The sequence below is a fragment of the Pseudophryne corroboree genome, chromosome 2 (assembly GCF_028390025.1).
Source record: "Pseudophryne corroboree isolate aPseCor3 chromosome 2, aPseCor3.hap2, whole genome shotgun sequence".
NCBI lineage: Eukaryota > Metazoa > Chordata > Amphibia > Anura > Myobatrachidae > Pseudophryne > Pseudophryne corroboree.
In genome coordinates this window covers 270,621,718-270,639,369 of record NC_086445.1, presented here as the reverse complement: position 1 = coordinate 270,639,369, position 17,652 = coordinate 270,621,718, and the positions used below count along the sequence as shown (strand labels likewise).

The following is a 17,652-nucleotide window of genomic DNA, read 5'->3' as shown; positions in this document are numbered from 1 at the left end:
GTGGAGGGACAAAAGGCAAAAAGGAAGACTTACCCGCGGTAGCTGTGGAAACCAGGTCCGCGAGGCCCTCACCAAACAAAACTTCACCTTTGTAGGGCAGAGCCTCCATAGCCTTCTTAGAGTCAGCATCACCATTCCATTGATGAGTCCACATACGCCCTCCTATCCGAGATTGCCATGGCATTGGCCCTTGATCCCAAGAGGCCAATATTCCCTCGCAGCCTCCCTTAGATAAACCGCTGCGTCCCTGATGTGACCCAGGGTCAAAACTCTGCTGTCCCTATACAGGGTGTCTATGTCAGATAACAAGTTATCTGCCCACTTTTCAATAGCGCTACTCACCCATGCCGATGCCACGGCCGGCCTGAGTAGCATACGGTAGTAACATAAATAGGTTTTAAGGTAGTTTCCGGTTTACAATCCGCAGGATCCTTAAGGGCTGCTGTGTCAAGGGACGGTAGCGCCACCTTCTTGGACAAAAGCGCAAGGGCTTTGTCCACTGTGGGTGATGATTCCCACCGAAATCTATCCGGCGAGGGGAAAGGATACGCCATAGCAATTCTCCTGGGAATCTGTAGTCTCTGGTCAGGAGACTCCCAAGCCTTTTCAAAAAGAGCGTTCAATTCATGAGAGGGAGGAAACATTACCTCAGGTTTCTTTCCCTTAAACATACAGACCCTTGTGTCAGGGACAGTGGGGTCTTCTGTGATATGCAACACATCTTAGCCACTTTAGGATGTAACTTGGCATCATTATAGTCGACACTGGAGTCGGAATCCGTGTCGGTATCTGTGTCTGCTACCTGGGTAAATGGACGTTTGAGACCCAGAGGGGGCCTGAGACTGTGATAAAACATCACCTATGGATTGTCTCCACGCTTGGTTCGGAGACTCAGAATTGTCTAACCTCTTATGCATTAAAGCCACACTTGCATTTAAAACTTTCCACATATCTACCCAATCAGCAGTCGGCGGTGCCGACGGAGTCACTCCCACATTCTATTCAGCTCCCTCACCAGCCTCCTCCTGGGAAAAGCATTCAATTTCAGACATGTCGACACACACGTACCGACACCCCCAAACACACTGGGCTATAGGGGACAGACCCACAGTAAGGTCCTTCAGAGAGACAGAAAGGGAGTTTGCCAGCTCACACCCAGCGCCCCACCGGTCTGAAGGAATTAACCAAAGCCCCAGACCTGTAAGCGCTTTTTATATAATAGTAATCAACACCAAATCGTCGTGCCCCCCCCCCCTTGTTTCGTGCACCCTGTTACTTGTGGTAGCAGTGAAGGGTCAGGAGCAAGGTCCCTCCCTCCCGCATAACCTCACCTCTTACAATCTCATTATCTATTGATGGCACTACTATCTCCTCTAGCCCCCAAGTGCGCTGTCTTGGAGTAATCCTGGACTCCTCCCTCTCCTTCAAACCACACATTCAGCACCTCTCACAAACCTGCCGTTTTCATCTAAAAAATATTTCCAGGATCAGGCCCTTTCTGACCCAGGATGCTACTAAGACTCTTATCCACTCACTTGTCATCTCCAGACTGGACTACTGTAATCTCCTCCTAACTGGCATTCCTGACAAATACCTCTCTCCACTCAATGCTGCTGCCCGGCTCATCTTCCTCACCAAATGCACTACGTCCACCTCTCCTCTCTTACTAGACCTTCACTGGCTCCCCTTCCCTTTCAGAATCCATTTCAAGCTTCTCACACTTGCTTACAAAGCCCTCACCCACTCCTCTCCCATCTACATCTCTGACCTTATCTCCCTTTACACTCCCACCCGTCCTCTTCGCTCTGCTAATGCACGTCGACTCTCCTGCCTACGGATTACCTCCACCCACTCCTACCTCCAAGATTTTTCACGTGCTGCACCACTTCTCTGGAATTCCCTACCTCTCCCCCTCAGACGCTCCACCTCTCTACAAAACTTCAAACGGGCTCTCAAGACCCACTTCTTCACCAAACCCAGCCAAATCTCATCCTAAACCTCTGTTCCACGCTCTCTATGTACCCCATCTGTCTCACCCCTGTCTGTCTACCCTCCCCTTTAGAATGTAAGCTCTCACGAGCAGGGCTCTCTTCCCTCATGTGCTTATCCTTTTCTTACTTTAATAATATTCAAATGCACCAAATCCAGCAGTCTTCTGCCACCTGATACTTATTCCAGTGTCATCTGCTGATGTAGCTATGTTTATTTACCCTGTACTTGTCCTATATTGTCAACTGTAAGTTGCTGTTTTCCTGCTTGATTATTTGTTTATGTACTCTGTAATTGGGCGCTGTGGAACCCTTGTGGCGCCATATAAATAAAGGATAATAATAATAAAATAATAATAAATAAATAATAATAATAATAATAATAATAATAATAAAGGAGCAGCGTCTCTGCAGCTGTGCTGTGGAGAAAATGGCGCTGGTTTGGGCTGAGGAGGAAGCCCCGCCCCCTATATGGCACGCTTCAGTCACGCGTTTTTTTATACTGGCGGGGGTCCCTATACATTGCCTAGGCAATGTATATACATATAGCCAGGTTAAATATGAGGTTTTATTGCTGCCCAGGGCGCCCACCCCTGCGCCCTGCACCCATGTAGTGCCGCTTGTGTAAGGGAGCAATGGCGCGCAGCGCGACCGCTGCGCGGTACCTCCGGAAGATCTGAAGTCTTCTGCCGCCTCTGAAGTCTTCTTTGCATTTTTTACTCACCCAGCTTCTCTCTTCAGGCTCTGTGAGGGGGACAGCGGCGCGGCTCCGGGAACGAACAGCTAGGCGCACTAAGTGATCAGACCCTCTGGAGCTAATGGTGTCCAGTAGCCTAAGAAGCAGAGCCTTTGAACTCACAGAAGTAGGACTGCTTCTCTCCCCTCAGTCCCACGAAGCAGGGAGCCTGTTGCCAGCAGTGCTCCCTGAAAATAATACACCTAACAAAAGTATTTTCTAGAGAAACTCTGTAGAGCTCCCCTAGTGTGCAACCAGTCTCCTCTGGGCACAGAATCTAACAGAGGTCTGGAGGAGGGGCATAGAGGGAGAAGCCAGTTCACACCCAATGAAAAGTCTTTAGAGTGCCCATGTCTCCTGCGGATCCCGTCTATACCCCATGGTCCTGTTGGGAGTCCCCAGCATCCTCTAGGACGTATTAGAAATTATAACACTTTTATGTCAGCACTTCTATGGAAGCACTACCAGCCGTATACTAGACTTTAAATAGGAACAATTTCCATGTGAATGCAATGATTGCTAACTCCACCCAATACAATCCCCCTTTAAAGCGAAGGCCATAAATTTAGCTTAGACAAACAGGCATTACATACCAATAAGGCAGCCAGCTAAATCTGCTCTTTCAGGTTACAACCCCCCCTCAAACTCCCTTGTGGCAGCATCCCTCTCCTCCCCCCCCCCCCCCCCCCTGGGCAATCTTCCCATTTGGAATCTATCTGGGCTGCTGCCAATATACTGTACAATTTATATCAGGTTTGCTCAATACTGCAGGAACCTCTCTGCCTCTCACAACAGACATATATAGTGTGGCAGATGCTCAATTAGCTTAGTGCATTAAGAGGAGGTGCAGGCCCTGAATATATGGAGACGCCTTGATGCGGCTTTGGGGCTTATTCATACATTTGCGCAAATATATGTAAGCAAGATCTCTGAATTCTAATATTGTGTGGGATTTACATCTGGTTACTGTTATCATTCAGTGTGCTGGGGGAAACAAACTGCCTTTTTTTTTTGCTTAGAAATACCCCTCCCTTTCAAGCACCTGAATGATATCTCTAAGCTAATTGAGCATCTGCCACACTATATATTTTAATTAAAATAATGTTATTGGTCAGTTAGACGTCTAATCAATAAGTACAGCTTAAAAAAAAACGGTCAATACAGCTTGGAATTCATTTGCTGTAGACTGCATTGGTACTTCACAGGAATTTCAGTGCTCTACCACATTCAGAGGTTATTCAGAGTTGTTAGCAAACCAAAACAGGAAGCAATTGGGCAAAACCATGTTGCACTGCAGGTGTGGCAGATGTAACGTGCAGAGAGAGTTAGATTTGGGTGGGTTATTTTGTATCTGTGCAGGGTAAATACTGGCTCCTTTATTTTACACTGCAATTTAGATTTCAGTTTGATCACACCCCACCCAAATCTAACTCTCTCAGCTAATGTTATATCTGCCCCCCCTGCAGTGCACATGGTTTTGCCCAATTGCTAACTTTTTGGTCTACTAACAACTCTGAATAACCCCCTCAGTCCACTAAATTATGTGGGTAATTTCATAGCTAGCAATCTATTCATGACTTCCTTAAAAGAACACTTAAAAAATATAAAGGTTAGGGTGAATGGAGAGAAAAATGGCCACATTTCTGCATTAGACATGCTTTCCCCCTAACTTACATGAGGGAGTACATTCACATTTGTGCTCTTCAAACAAATACATAAATGGCCACTAAAGCTGCTGCAATAAGAGAAAGCATGTATTCAGTGGAGGTTTTGCTTTCTACTAGGCGCAACGCAGAGAATCCCAAGGAAAAGTTTTGCTATATGATACTTTGTAGGGAAAGAATGGTGTAATAAACGTGTAGTGAATTGAAGGGAAACAGCAATCCAACAGTGCTGCATATGACATAGCAAAATATATCAATGGTTCTCATTGTAGGAGAAATACACATTTTATCTACTTCCAAGTCCCAATTAAAAAAAGGCACAGTTCAGTGAACTCAATGGAACACACAGTATCTCACATATTTTTGCTCTGGAACCAATCGTACGCAACTATGGGTGATGCGGGATCAGATGAATCTCCACTTATATCGGAGTATATGGAACTGGGTTGAAATGGAGCACTCTCTTGAAGGCTATGTCCGGGGGGGGGGGACACAACGCAGATTTTTATCTTTTATCATGGACAGCTACTGAAGCTGCAAGGAACAGTCACCACTGTGTCTTAAAGCGCGGGTTAAACCCAACTGAATTAATTGGTTGGCAAAGATAATTAGCCACAGGGTAAACACAGTGGGGTACTGAATTCCCCCTATAAATGTAGTTCCATCGTTTATAGATTGATCTCATGCATCAGGTATTGGGCAGTTTCAAGTTTGCAACAATAATGAAGATGGCTACAAAAAGTAGATTTATGGTAAGAACTTACCTTTGTTAAATCTCTTTCTGCGAGGTACACTGGATTCCACAGGGAATAACATCGGGGTGTAGAGTAAGATCTTGATCCGAGGCACCAACAGGCTAAAAGCTTTGACTGTTCCCAAGATGCTCAGCGCTGCCTCCACTATAACCCCGCCTCCGTGCACAACAACGCAGTTTTGTTAACCAGTCTAATGCAGTAGCAGGTAAAAGATGACAACCGTTAGTAGCCACAAACACCACATTCTCACGACAGGAGAAGGTATCAGCGGCTAATGCCATACCAACCCAAAGAAGCCAAGTGCATCAGGGTGGGCGCCCTGTGGAATCCAGTGTACCTCGCAGAAAGAGATTTTACAAGGGTAAGTTCTTACCATAAATCTCCTTTTCTGCAGCAGGGTACACTGGTATTCCACAGAGAATAACATCGGGGATGTCCTAAAGCAGTTCCTTATGGGAGGGGACACACTGTAGCTGGCACAAGAACCCGGCATCCAAAGGAAGCATCCTGGGAGGCGGAAGTATCGAAGGCATAGAACCTTCTGAACGTGTTCACTGAGGACCACGTAGCTGCCTTGCACAATTGTTCAAGGGTCGCACCACGGCGGGCCGCCCAAGTAGGTCCAACAGACCAAGTAGTATGGGTTTTGATGGTAGCAGGAGCTGGAACATAAGAATGTGTCACCATTCTAATCCATCTGGCCAAGGTCTGCTTGTTAGCAGGCCAGCCATGTTTGTGAATACCAAACAGTACAAAGAGAGAATCAGACTTCCTAACGGAGGCTGTCCTCTTCACATAGATACGGAGAGCCCATACCACATCCAAAGACTGCTCTTTGGAGGATAAATCTGTAGAGAGACAAAGGCCGGAACCACAATCTCCTGGTTAAGGTGGAAAGAAGACACCACACCTTAGGTAGATAACCAGGGCGCGTCCGAAGAACCGCCCGGTCATCAAAAAAAATCAGATAGGGGACCTACAAGACAAGGCACCCAAATCTGATACCCGTCTAGCAGAGGCAATAAGGAAAACACAGGGCGATCCGGCACAGGATTTGTCAAATTTGGGATAATAGAAGAATCAGAGAAAGAGAGACCAAAATTTGGACAGTATGTTACCCTTATTAGTAAGGGGAAAAAACGGCAAAATTAGCCGTTTTACGTATAGATATAAATATATATGTATAAATATTATGCTGTCCTGGTTGGTGGTGCACCCAGAGCCAGAAAGTACGAAGACTTGAAAAATTGGAAGAGAAAGGAAGGCTCTTGTGTGGGCGCACTCTTTTTAAAGGAAGTTATATATAACAATTTGGAAAGATGGAAATCTGTATCTTTAAGGATAGATTTCCGGGAAGAGTTTTTTGTGTTATAATAATGTTAATAAAAGTTATGTTTTAAACATCTTTCCAAATTGTTATATATAACTTACTTCCTTTAAAAAGAGTGCGCCCACACAAGAGCCTTCCTTTCTCTTCCAATTTTTCAAGTCTAGCAGAGGCAATAGCCAGCCAAAACAATACCTTGAGGGAAAGCCACTTAAGGTCCAGAGATTCCATAGGGTCAAACGGAGACTCTTGTAAGGTGTCCAGAACAACCGACAGATCCAAAGGAGCCACAGGTGGGACATAGGGAGGTTGAATCCGTAAAACATCCTGAGTGAATGTATGAACATCAGGCAGTGTCGCAATTTTTCTCTGAAACCATACCGACAAGGCAGAAAGATGACCCTTCAGGGAGGCCAGCCGAAGGCCCAAGTCCAAACCCTATTGTAGGAAGGCCAAAAGTTTGGCCGTACTAAACTTGTAAACGTCATGATTGTTAGATGCGCACAGAGCAAAGTAAGAATTCCAGACCCTATGGTAAATCCGAGCAGAAGCCAGCTTACTGGCCTTCAACATAGTTTGAATGACCGCCTCAGAAAATCCTTTGACCCTCAGTACGGAAGCTTCAAGAGCTACGCCGTCAAAGCCAGTCGGGCCAAATCCTGATAAACACAAGGGTCCTGAATGAGGAGGTCTGGTCGTTGTGGAAGCAGAAGAGGACGCTTTAGCAAGAGACCCTGTGGGTCTGAGAACCAATGCAGTCTGGGCCACGCTGGAGCTATTAGAAGAAGGAGTGACATCGGAGGGAACACGTACACAGCTGAAAGTTCCATGGAATTGCCAGTGCGTCCACGAACGCCGTTCGAGTATCCCTTGTTCTTACTCTGAAGACAGTAAGACTGGTAGGCCCCATTTGTCGGCTAGGAGTCAAAATACTTCTGGATGGAGGATCCACTCTCCGGCGTGTACGTCCTGACGACTGAGTAAGTCCGCTTCCCAGTTTAGGACCCCCGGAATGAACACTGCCGATATGGCTGGCAGATGGCGTTCCGCCCATTGAAGAATCTTTGACACTTCCATCATTGCCATGCGGATTCGAGTGCCGCCCTGACAATTTATATACGTCACCGTGGTGGCGTTGTCTGACTGTACTTGAACAGGCCTGTTCAGTACCAGATGCTGGGCCAGTTTCTGATCATTGAACACTGCCCGCAATTCCAGAATGTTTATCGGGAGGAGAGACTCCTCCCTGGTCCACCGACCCTGAAGAGAGAGTTTTGCTCCAACACCGTGCCCCAACCCCTCAGACTGGCATCCGTCAGAAGGACCCAGTTGGAGATCCAGAAGGGACGACCCCTGCTCAATCGTTGGTCATGCAGCCACCAGGTCAGTGACAGACGGACCTCCGGAGAAAAGGAGATCATTTGAGACCTGATCCGGTGAGGCAGGCCGTCCCACTTGGCCAGAATCAGTTTGTGCAGAGGGCGGGAATGAAATCGTGCATACTCCACCACGTCGAAAGCCGACACCATGAGCCCTAGTACTTGCATCGCCGAGTGTATCGACACACGCAGACGAGAGAGGAAGAAACGTATCTTGTCCTGAAGCATCAGGACTTTCTCCTGTGACAAAAACCTCTGGTTGTGTGTACCCAGCAATGCTCCCAGATGCACCATGCTCTGGGCAGGGACCAGGGATGATTTCTTTCAGTTGATGAACCACCCATGGGCTTGCAGAAACTGGACCGTCAGATCTAAATGACGGAGGAGGTCGTCCAGAAACGGCAGGATCCTGATGCCCCGACGGCGGAGTGAAGCCGTCATAACTGCCATGACCTTGGTGAAAACTTGCGGAGTCATGGTCAGACCAAACGGTAAGGCCCGGAATTGGTAATGGAGATTGCCAATAGCAAACCGCAGGTATTGCTGATGTGACATGGCAATAGGCATATGCAGGTAAGCATCCTGCATATCCAGGGATACCATATAGTCCCCTGGTACCAAAGCCAGGACAACAGAGCGAAGGGTCTCCATACGAAACTTGGAGACCCTCACAAACTTGTTCAAAGATTTGAGGTTGAGAATGGGCCGGGAGGAACCATTCGGTTTGGGGGCTAGGAACAGCATTGAATAGTACCCCCTGCATCTCTGAGCCAGAGGCACCGGCACTACCACTCCGGTATCCAGGAGGGATTGTACCACTAAACGGAGAGTTGTTGCCTTCACCTGATCCGAAGGGAAGTCCGTCAGAGAACAGCGAGGAGGGGGACGTGTCTTGAAGGATTTAGCGTATCCGTGAGTGACGACTTCCCATACCCAAGCATCTGAAGTTGTCTTCAACCATACCAGGGTGAACTGTAGAAGTCGGCCTCCCACCCTAGAATCCCCCAGGGGGAGGGCCGCCCCGTCATGCCGCAGGCTTGTCAGATTTGGAAGCTGGCTGATGGCAGCGCAGGCACGTTTAGGCTTGGTGGTTTTGGAAGTGCAAGACTGTTTCGGGTACGCCTGACCCTTTGCTTTACCCAGAGGGCGAAAGGAACTAAAGGAAGTACTCTTAGCCTTCGGGGCCAAAGGAGTAATACTAGGTAGACATGCAGTCTTAGCAGACGCCAAGTCAGCGTCAATCTTGTTGAGATCCTCACCAAAAGAGGATGTTTCCTTTAACAGGAGCACCTCCAGGATTTTCTTAGAGTCCAAGTCCACCGACCAGGACCGTAACCAGAGAATACGGCGAGCCAAAATGGATGTCGTAGCAGCCTTGGCCGCCAGAACACCTGCATCTGAAGCTGCTTCTTTAATGTAATGAGATGCCGTGACAATATAAGAGACACATTGTCTGGCATGTTCAGGAAAATTGGACGGAAACTCAGCCTCCATTTCCTGAGCCCACGCCTCAATAGCTTCTGCGGCCCAAGTAGCCGCAATGGTGGGCCTATGCGCAGCCCCTGCAAGGGTATAGATAGCTTTTAAGCAGCCCTCCATACGCTTATCCGTCGGCTCCTTGAGAGAAGTGACGGTAGTGACAGGCATAGCAGATGACACCACCAGCCAAGCGATTTGCGAGTCCACCGGTGGTGGCCTTTCCCAATTTTTACTCAATTCTGCCGCAAGGGGATAGCGGGCTAGCATCTTCTTGTGCGGGGTGAATTTCTTTCCTGGGTTCTCCCAGGGTTCCTGACTTATGTCAACCAAGTGGTCAGAATGAGGTAAAACCAATTTAGTAACCTTCTGACGTTTAAACCTGTCCGGTTTCTTAGATGTAGTAGCAGGCTCAGGATCATCATCAATCTGAAGAATGAGCCTGATAGCCTCTAAGAGATCAGGAATATCCACCTGTGAAACAGATTCCCCATCAGAAATGTCATGATCAGAGTCTGTGGGGTCAGTATACACGCCATCTTCATCGGAAGAGGTATCCAAAACATGCGTGGATTGAGAGGAAGTAACAGCCCGCTTAGAGGACTTCTTAGGTTCAGTCCTAGGCGGGCAAGGGTCAGGAATAAGTTTATCCAAAGATTTATTCAAGTGCTGTAACTGAGTGGACAGAGCATCTGTCCAGGGCGGATTAACCGCAGGGACCATATAAGGCTGATAAGGCACAGAAGGATCCATAGGGGGCGCAAGTCTAATTACCAGCGTAGTCAGTTAATTAGAAGAGGCAGACCAAGGTGGGCCCTGATTTGCCCCCGTTGTTACAAACTGACTGGGGGGTACAGAACCCCCAAAACCTGAATCCTCCGCAGCCATGTTATCCTCAAAAGCATCTGGGACATCATAACCGCGCCCGGCGTAATCAGCCCCAGACCCATCGCCCCCTGTAGCTGACATATTATGTAAGCGTAAACCACGGGCGACAAAGTACAATATCAGGAGATCAAATACCTTTCTGAGGTAAAATGTGCCTGAAAAACACAGAGAAAAATACAAAATACGTATATCCTGTGACATACCTATATTATCTAATAACCCTGATGCACGGAGCCCCCTCAGGTTACAGAATATAGGGATAGCAGTAAGAGTGAGAAACACGGAGGAGAGATCACCCAGCAGCTATATGCGCACACACACACAGTGTGCAGGAATTATGACAAACAATAAAACTGCACTGGACTAGCAATACTATTACTGAGTAAGGCTATGTACAGTGATCGCGCAGAGCGAAAACATTTGTGGGCCCCAGGGACCGCTCACTTGAAAAAATTGGGGTCCTACTCCACTATTTCTGGGTCCTGTCACATATTATGGGGGGGGGGGATGAGGGCAGAAAACAGATGGGACAGTGCTGGGGGACAAGGAGAGGTTTAGGGGCAAGTAGTGCTGGGGGTAGGGGTTGATACCAGTTGGGCCAGTGCTGGCGGCGAGGGGTTAGGGCCAGGCAATAAAGGAAGTTGTGATGGGGGTAGGGAGGGGGTAAAGGTAGATAGCAGTCGGGACAGTACTCAGTGCAAGAGGAGGTTAGGGGCAAAACGTGCTGGGGGGGTAAGGGTAGAAAGCAGTTTGGGCAGTACTGGCGGGAAAGGAGGTGATGGACAGGGGATATGGCCACTGAGGAATGACCGGGTCCTGCATAACACCCTGTGAGTCAGAGTCCTGTGTGCACCTCATCCAATACCATTCCTCAGGACTCTGACTCACAGCATGTCCTGCAGGACCCAGTCTGTTGTCCTCTCATTACTGTAGAGCTATAAATAAATGATAATAATGCAATGCCCAGCATGCCGACAGTAAAAGGCTTTCTCTATTCTAACATCCAGAATTACCTGAGGTACTATCTATAAAAAAAAATTAAAAAAACACACAAAGTACTGTAGGTGTGATGCGGTGAATATGTCAGAATCCCGACACCCGTTAGAATTTGGAGGCTGGAACTCTACAGGGGCAGGAGACCAACGCTGGAATCCGGACCTTAATCACAGCCTGTGGGTTAGGTCTAGGAAAAGGAAGGGGGGATTAGGGTCAGGCAGTAAAGGGGGAGGTTAGGCTGTGGGAACAGATTGTTAGCGTGACGGGGTAGGGAGCAGGGGGAAATACTCATCCCTGTTGAGATCCTGGCATTTGTTTCACGAATGCCGGGGATCCCATGTGCTGGCATTACATACAAATTGCCTGAGAGAGCCACAGGTTGCCTCCTGCTGTACAGGACAGAGAGGAAGAGAACAGAGCAGCATTGGAAAGGGACCAGGGACGGCTGTATGTGGTCACATGAATGGGTGACAGTGCCCCCTTCTGTGACAGTGTCGCCATACCCCGTTACCGGGCCCTTCTGTTCACGTTGCAGCGGTGAAATAGACACATTCCCCCACAGCGCTACAGAATCGGTTGATGCTAGATTCAAGTGGCCTAAGAGACCTTTTACGTCAGGGGGAGGAGCCACAACACAAGGGGGAGGAGCTAGGCCAGCAGGATAGTTCCTCTACTATCCACGCCACCAACTATTCGCGAGCCACAAGCGTGGCGAGCCCGCGAGGGTACTTTTCGGGTACCCTGTTCGGCCGTAATTCCTCCCCCTGGTGACGTCAGAAGGTCCCTTCTCCCACTCCGATTTACAACCAACCCTACAGAATCCGCACAGCGCACCACAAATACAGCTCCCCGCCTGCTGTCAGCTACTGCAGGGTCAACGGTTGGTTCTAAATCGGAGTGGGAGAAGGGACCTTCTGACATCACTAGGGGAGGAGACATGTCACCAGGGGGAGGAGCTACGGCCGAACGGGGTGCCCAAAAAGTACCCTTTCGGGCTCTGTGGCTCGCTCCGCTTGCCACCTGATTACTAAAGGTAATAGTTGATGGCGTGGATAGAAGAGGAACTATCCCGCTGTGCTAGCTCCTCCCCCCGACGTAAAAGGTCCCTTAGGCCACTTGAATCTAGCATCTACCGTCAACCAACGGCCTGGACCAATCCAGGTTCCAACCCTGATATGATACACACATGATCACGCAGCCTGTATATGGCAGAGGCAGATACACACAGCGCAGTGTTTGCCAATCCCTGCTCATGCGGACCTGCGTGCAGCTCGGAACCAGCCAGTTGCCCATGCTGATGCCAGTCAGCGAACACCCAGAATCACACCACCACAACTGCCAGGGCCCGAACTCACCAGTACACGTCTTCTGGGAAGTAGACCACGTGGTGCAGCTGCTACACTCTCCCCCGCGGTGGGCACAGCAGCATGTCATTACGCCTGCTGGACTCAGCCCCGCTGACAGCCGGAGCAACGGAATGGTCTCAGGAGCCGGGCACATCCCCGCACACACGCTCTTCACCCCGGCCACAGCAGCCCGGAGCAGCAGATGGCGGGGAGCACAGGGATGGACCAGGATGATGAGTGTGTGTGCGGGGATGTGCTATTAGTTTCACACACACACACACGGGCCCGCCCCCTCATCTCCATTACAATAAGGACGGATGTGGCTTGCTGCCGGCGGTGCGTGACAGGGAGAACGGCTACTGAGGAATAAACAGGTCCTGCAGGACGCGCTGTGAGTCCTGTGTGCGCCTCAGCCAATAGCATTTCAGTATTGGTTGAGGCGCACACAGGACTCCGCATAATAGCGCGTCCTGCAGGACCCGCCCATTTTTAAAAAGTGAGTCCCTCTTCTGCTGTAGCGCGTAAAAACGCGTATTTTGCGATCACTGATGTATATAAACAGCTACTCAATGCACAGTAAAAACTGGATGAATATCACAGGGTACTTGTACTAAATAATCCTAAAGTATGCACTTGTTCTTAACTAACACTGTCAGCAGACATGTAGAATACTTAAGTGTCCTGTAAATGCACAGCACTGATGATGCAGGCGGCTTTACAGAGGAGACATTGCCCAGCAGTCCCAGAATCAACGCAGCTGTGTGTAATGGCACCAAAACGCTGACAGGGAGTGAGGGAGACAGAGAGATATGCAGATCCAGGGCGGGAACATTTACTCTAAATGGCGCACAGAGGCTGGAGAATGGGCTACAGGCCAGAGCATTATCCCCTTGCTGGACTTCACCACCAGGTGCTGCGGGCCTTAAAAAAGTGGATTATAGCCTAATCCGACCTGTGACCTTGCCCTGGTGGTCTAGTGGGGTCCCTATACGGCCACAGTGCCCACGCCAGCGCGCACGGCCCGCCTTAACAATGGCCGTGCCGGATTGCGTTTTCTATCGGGTGCCGCCTGGGGGACCCTCTTACCTCCTCCCTGAGTGTGGCCACGCGATCCCAGAGAACTTTGGTTAGTGTGTGCGCCCTGGGTGAAGAACCGGAGCCTCCGCTGTAAGCACCCGTCAACCAGGGACGCGGGAGTATACAACGCCGCTGGGGGAGGTGATGGAGCTGCAGCAGGAGATATCAGAATGATATCTAGCACTAGAGTGCCTCTGCTGCAGCCCTTGAAGTCTTCTATCTTCTTTAAAATAGCTCTTCTTAGGGCTGCTGGAGCAGCCCTGCCTGTTAGCTGCCTGTACTGCAGTCACCAACTTACAAACTGAGCTCCTGTGCACGCAGGCGGAGTTATAGAGGAGACGGCGCTGAGCATCTTGGGAACAGTCAACGCTTTTAGCCTGTTGGTGCCTCGGATCAAGATCCCAGTCTACACCCCGATGTTATTCCCTGTGGAATACCAGTGTACCCCGCTGCAGAAAGAAGGTGTACAAGACAGGGGACATTTGGCCGCAGGGATGCATACAGGCAAATGTATGTATTTGAATACGACATACTTGCGTTAAACTCTATATATATATATATATATATATATATATATATATATATATATATATATATATATATATATATATATATATATATATATATATATATATGCCTGGGGAAGTCAGCAAGCATGCTATACTTGCTTTGACCTTATTCTTGTCTTAAATAAATCATGCAAATGAAGGAACATCAAGATTTTCTTTATTACATAGGTCTCTATCCTATATAGTGATCCCACTAGAATGCGGGTAGGGCACTGAGGTGTGGCACGGTATCCATGCACACACCAAAGGTGTCCGAAAGGGGGGGGGGGGGGGCGTGACCGGCCAGGGAGAAGGGCACAGTTATGCTGGTGTCACTCTTGGGGGGCATGCCCCGTACTCAAAGACATGCTGGGCTGCCCCCATGCTCTACCCTCACTGTGAATAGATGTCGTGCACATATTCACTAGCGGTGATTGCTACACCGCAACTGTTCCCATTCGTGAGACCAGAAGAGGGCAGGCTGTTCCAGCGGGGCACTGCCAGGAGTTCACAGCGCATTTTGCCATTTTAAATTTGGGCAGGGTGCAGCGCCATGCTGTGACAGCCTAGCGTGAACACTACTATATATGAATATTTTTATTTTACACTGGTTAAAAAGAACCAAACAATGCATGTCGTTTCCTGTAAACGTGTAGCTGGAAGGTGGATAAAAAGGAGACATGGAAGTAACACGTACAGTACTTCTGTGAACTTTTTATCCCAAAATGCTGTGCCCTACACATGACGTTTCACATGCTAACTCCACAATAATAGACACACACAGCAATCTGTACTGGGGACAGCTCCACTTTTAACATCTATACAGAAACTATAAGCAGCAAAACCAACAAACTGGCTAGTGATAATTCCTAGAGTTTCCTCTGAATGCCTATGGGAGGGAATATAACTATTGTGGTGACATTTGTAGCAGTGACACACCGTAATAATAGCAAAAGGTGACATGTATTTACCTGTCATGCTCAAACACTTTCTGGAATCCCTCAAAGCACTTATTGCTGGAAATCTGTTTAAGAGCCATATTCTGTTGAAAAAAGAAACTCAAAATTATATAATATATATATATATATATATATATAATAAGATTTTACTTACCGATAAATCTATTTCTCGGAGTCCGTAGTGGATGCTGGGGTTCCTGAAAGGACCATGGGGAACAGCGGCTCCGCAGGAGACAGGGCACAAAAAGTAAAGCTTTTTCCGATCAGGTGGTGTGCACTGGCTCCTCCCCCTATGACCCTCCTCCAGACTCCAGTTAGGTACTGTGCCCGGACGAGCGTACACAATAAGGGAGGATTTTGAATCCCGGGTAAGACTCATACCAGCCACACCAATCACACCGTACAACTTGTGATCTAAACCCAGTTAACAGTATGATAACAGCGGAGCCTCTGAAAGATGGCTTCCTTCAACAATAACCCGAATTAGTTAACAATAACTATGTACAATTTATGCAGATAATCCGCACTTGGGATGGGCGCCCAGCATCCACTACGGACTCCGAGAAATAGATTTATCGGTAAGTAAAATCTTATTTTCTCTATCGTCCTAGTGGATGCTGGGGTTCCTGAAAGGACCATGGGGATTATACCAAAGCTCCCAAACGGGCGGGAGAGTGCGGATGACTCTGCAGCACCGAATGAGAGAACTCCAGGTCCTCCTTAGCCAGAGTATCAAATTTGTAAAATTTTACAAACGTGTTCTCCCCTGACCACGTAGCTGCTCGGCAAAGTTGTAATGCCGAGACCCCTCGGGCAGCCGCCCAAGATGAGCCCACCTTCCTTGTGGAGTGGGCCTTTACAGATTTAGGCTGTGGCAGGCCTGCCACAGAATGTGCAAGTTGGATTGTGCTACAGATCCAACGAGCAATCGTCTGCTTAGACGCCGGAGCACCCATCTTGTTGGGTGCATACAATATAAACAACGAGTCAGATTTTCTGACTCCAGCTGTCCTTGCAATATATATTTTTAATGCTCTGACAACGTCCAGTAACTTGGAGTCCTCCAAGTCACTTGTAGCCGCAGGCACTACAATAGGCTGGTTCAGATGAAATGCTGACACCACCTTAGGGAGAAAATGCGGACGAGTCCGCAGTTCTGCCCTGTCCGAATGGAAAATCAGATATGGGCTTTTGTAAGATAAAGCTGCCAATTCTGACACTCTCCTGGCAGAAGCCAGGGCTAGAAGCATGGTCACTTTCCATGTGAGATATTTCAAATCCACCTTTTTTAGTGGTTCAAACCAATGAGATTTTAGGAAATCCAAAACCACATTGAGATCCCACGGTGCCACTGGAGGCACCACAGGAGGCTGTATATGCAGCACTCCCTTAACAAAGGTCTGGACTTCAGGGACTGAAGCCAATTCTTTTTGAAAGAAAATCGACAGGGCCGAAATTTGAACCTTAATAGATCCCAATTTGAGACCCATTGACAATCCTGATTGCAGGAAATGTAGGAATCGACCCAGTTGAAATTCCTCCGTCGGAGCACTCCGATCTTCGCACCACGCAACATATTTTCGCCAAATTCGGTGATAATGTTGCACGGTTACTTCCTTCCTTGCTTTAATCAAAGTAGGAATGACTTCTTCCGGCATGCCTTTTTCCTTTAGGATCCGGCGTTCAACCGCCATGCCGTCAAACGCAGCCGCGGTAAGTCTTGAAACAGACAGGGACCCTGCTGAAGCAAGTCCCTCCTTAGAGGTAGAGGCCACGGATCTTCCGTGATCATCTCTTGAAGTTCCGGGTACCAAGTCCTTCTTGGCCAATCCGGAACCACTAGTATCGTTCTTACGCCTCTTTGCCGTATAATTCTCAATACTTTTGGTATGAGAGGCAGAGGAGGAAACACATACACCGACTGGTACACCCAAGGCGTTACCAGCGCGTCCACAGCTATTGCCTGCGGATCTCTTGACCTGGCGCAATACCTGTCCAGTTTTTTGTTGAGGCGAGACGCCATCATGTCCACCATTGGTCTTTCCCAACGGGTTACCAGCATGTGGAAGACTTCTGGATGAAGTCCCCACTCTCCCGGGTGAAGATCGTGTCTGCTGAGGAAGTCTGCTTCCCAGTTGTCCACTCCCGGGATGAACACTGCTGACAGTGCTATCACATGATTCTCTGCCCAGCGAAGAATCCTTGCAGCTTCTGCCATTGCACTCCTGCTTCTTGTGCCGCCCTGTCTGTTCACATGGGCGACTGCCGTGATGTTGTCCGACTGGATCAACACCGGTTTTCCCTGAAGCAGAGGTTCTGCCTGGCTTAGAGCATTGTATATTGCTCTTAGTTCCAGAATGTTTATGTGAAGAGACGTTTCCAGGCTCGTCCATACTCCCTGGAAGTTTCTTCCTTGTGTGACTGCTCCCCAGCCTCTCAGGCTGGCGTCCGTGGTCACCAGGATCCAATCCTGTATGCCGAATCTGCGGCCCTCCAATAGATGAGCACTTTGC

The 17,652-nt window shown here is 48.6% G+C and overlaps 1 protein-coding gene across 2 annotated transcripts in view; it reads right to left on the bottom strand.

The window, feature by feature from the left end:
- ESD (esterase D) overlaps nt 1-17,652 on the bottom strand; it is a 115,883-nt gene that overhangs the window by 75,272 nt on the left and 22,959 nt on the right. For both annotated transcript variants that reach the window (XM_063952803.1, XM_063952805.1), the window contains exon 3: nt 15,152-15,222. In XM_063952803.1, the coding sequence (XP_063808873.1) occupies nt 15,152-15,222 (71 nt within the window). The remainder of the gene's footprint in view (nt 1-15,151; nt 15,223-17,652) is intronic.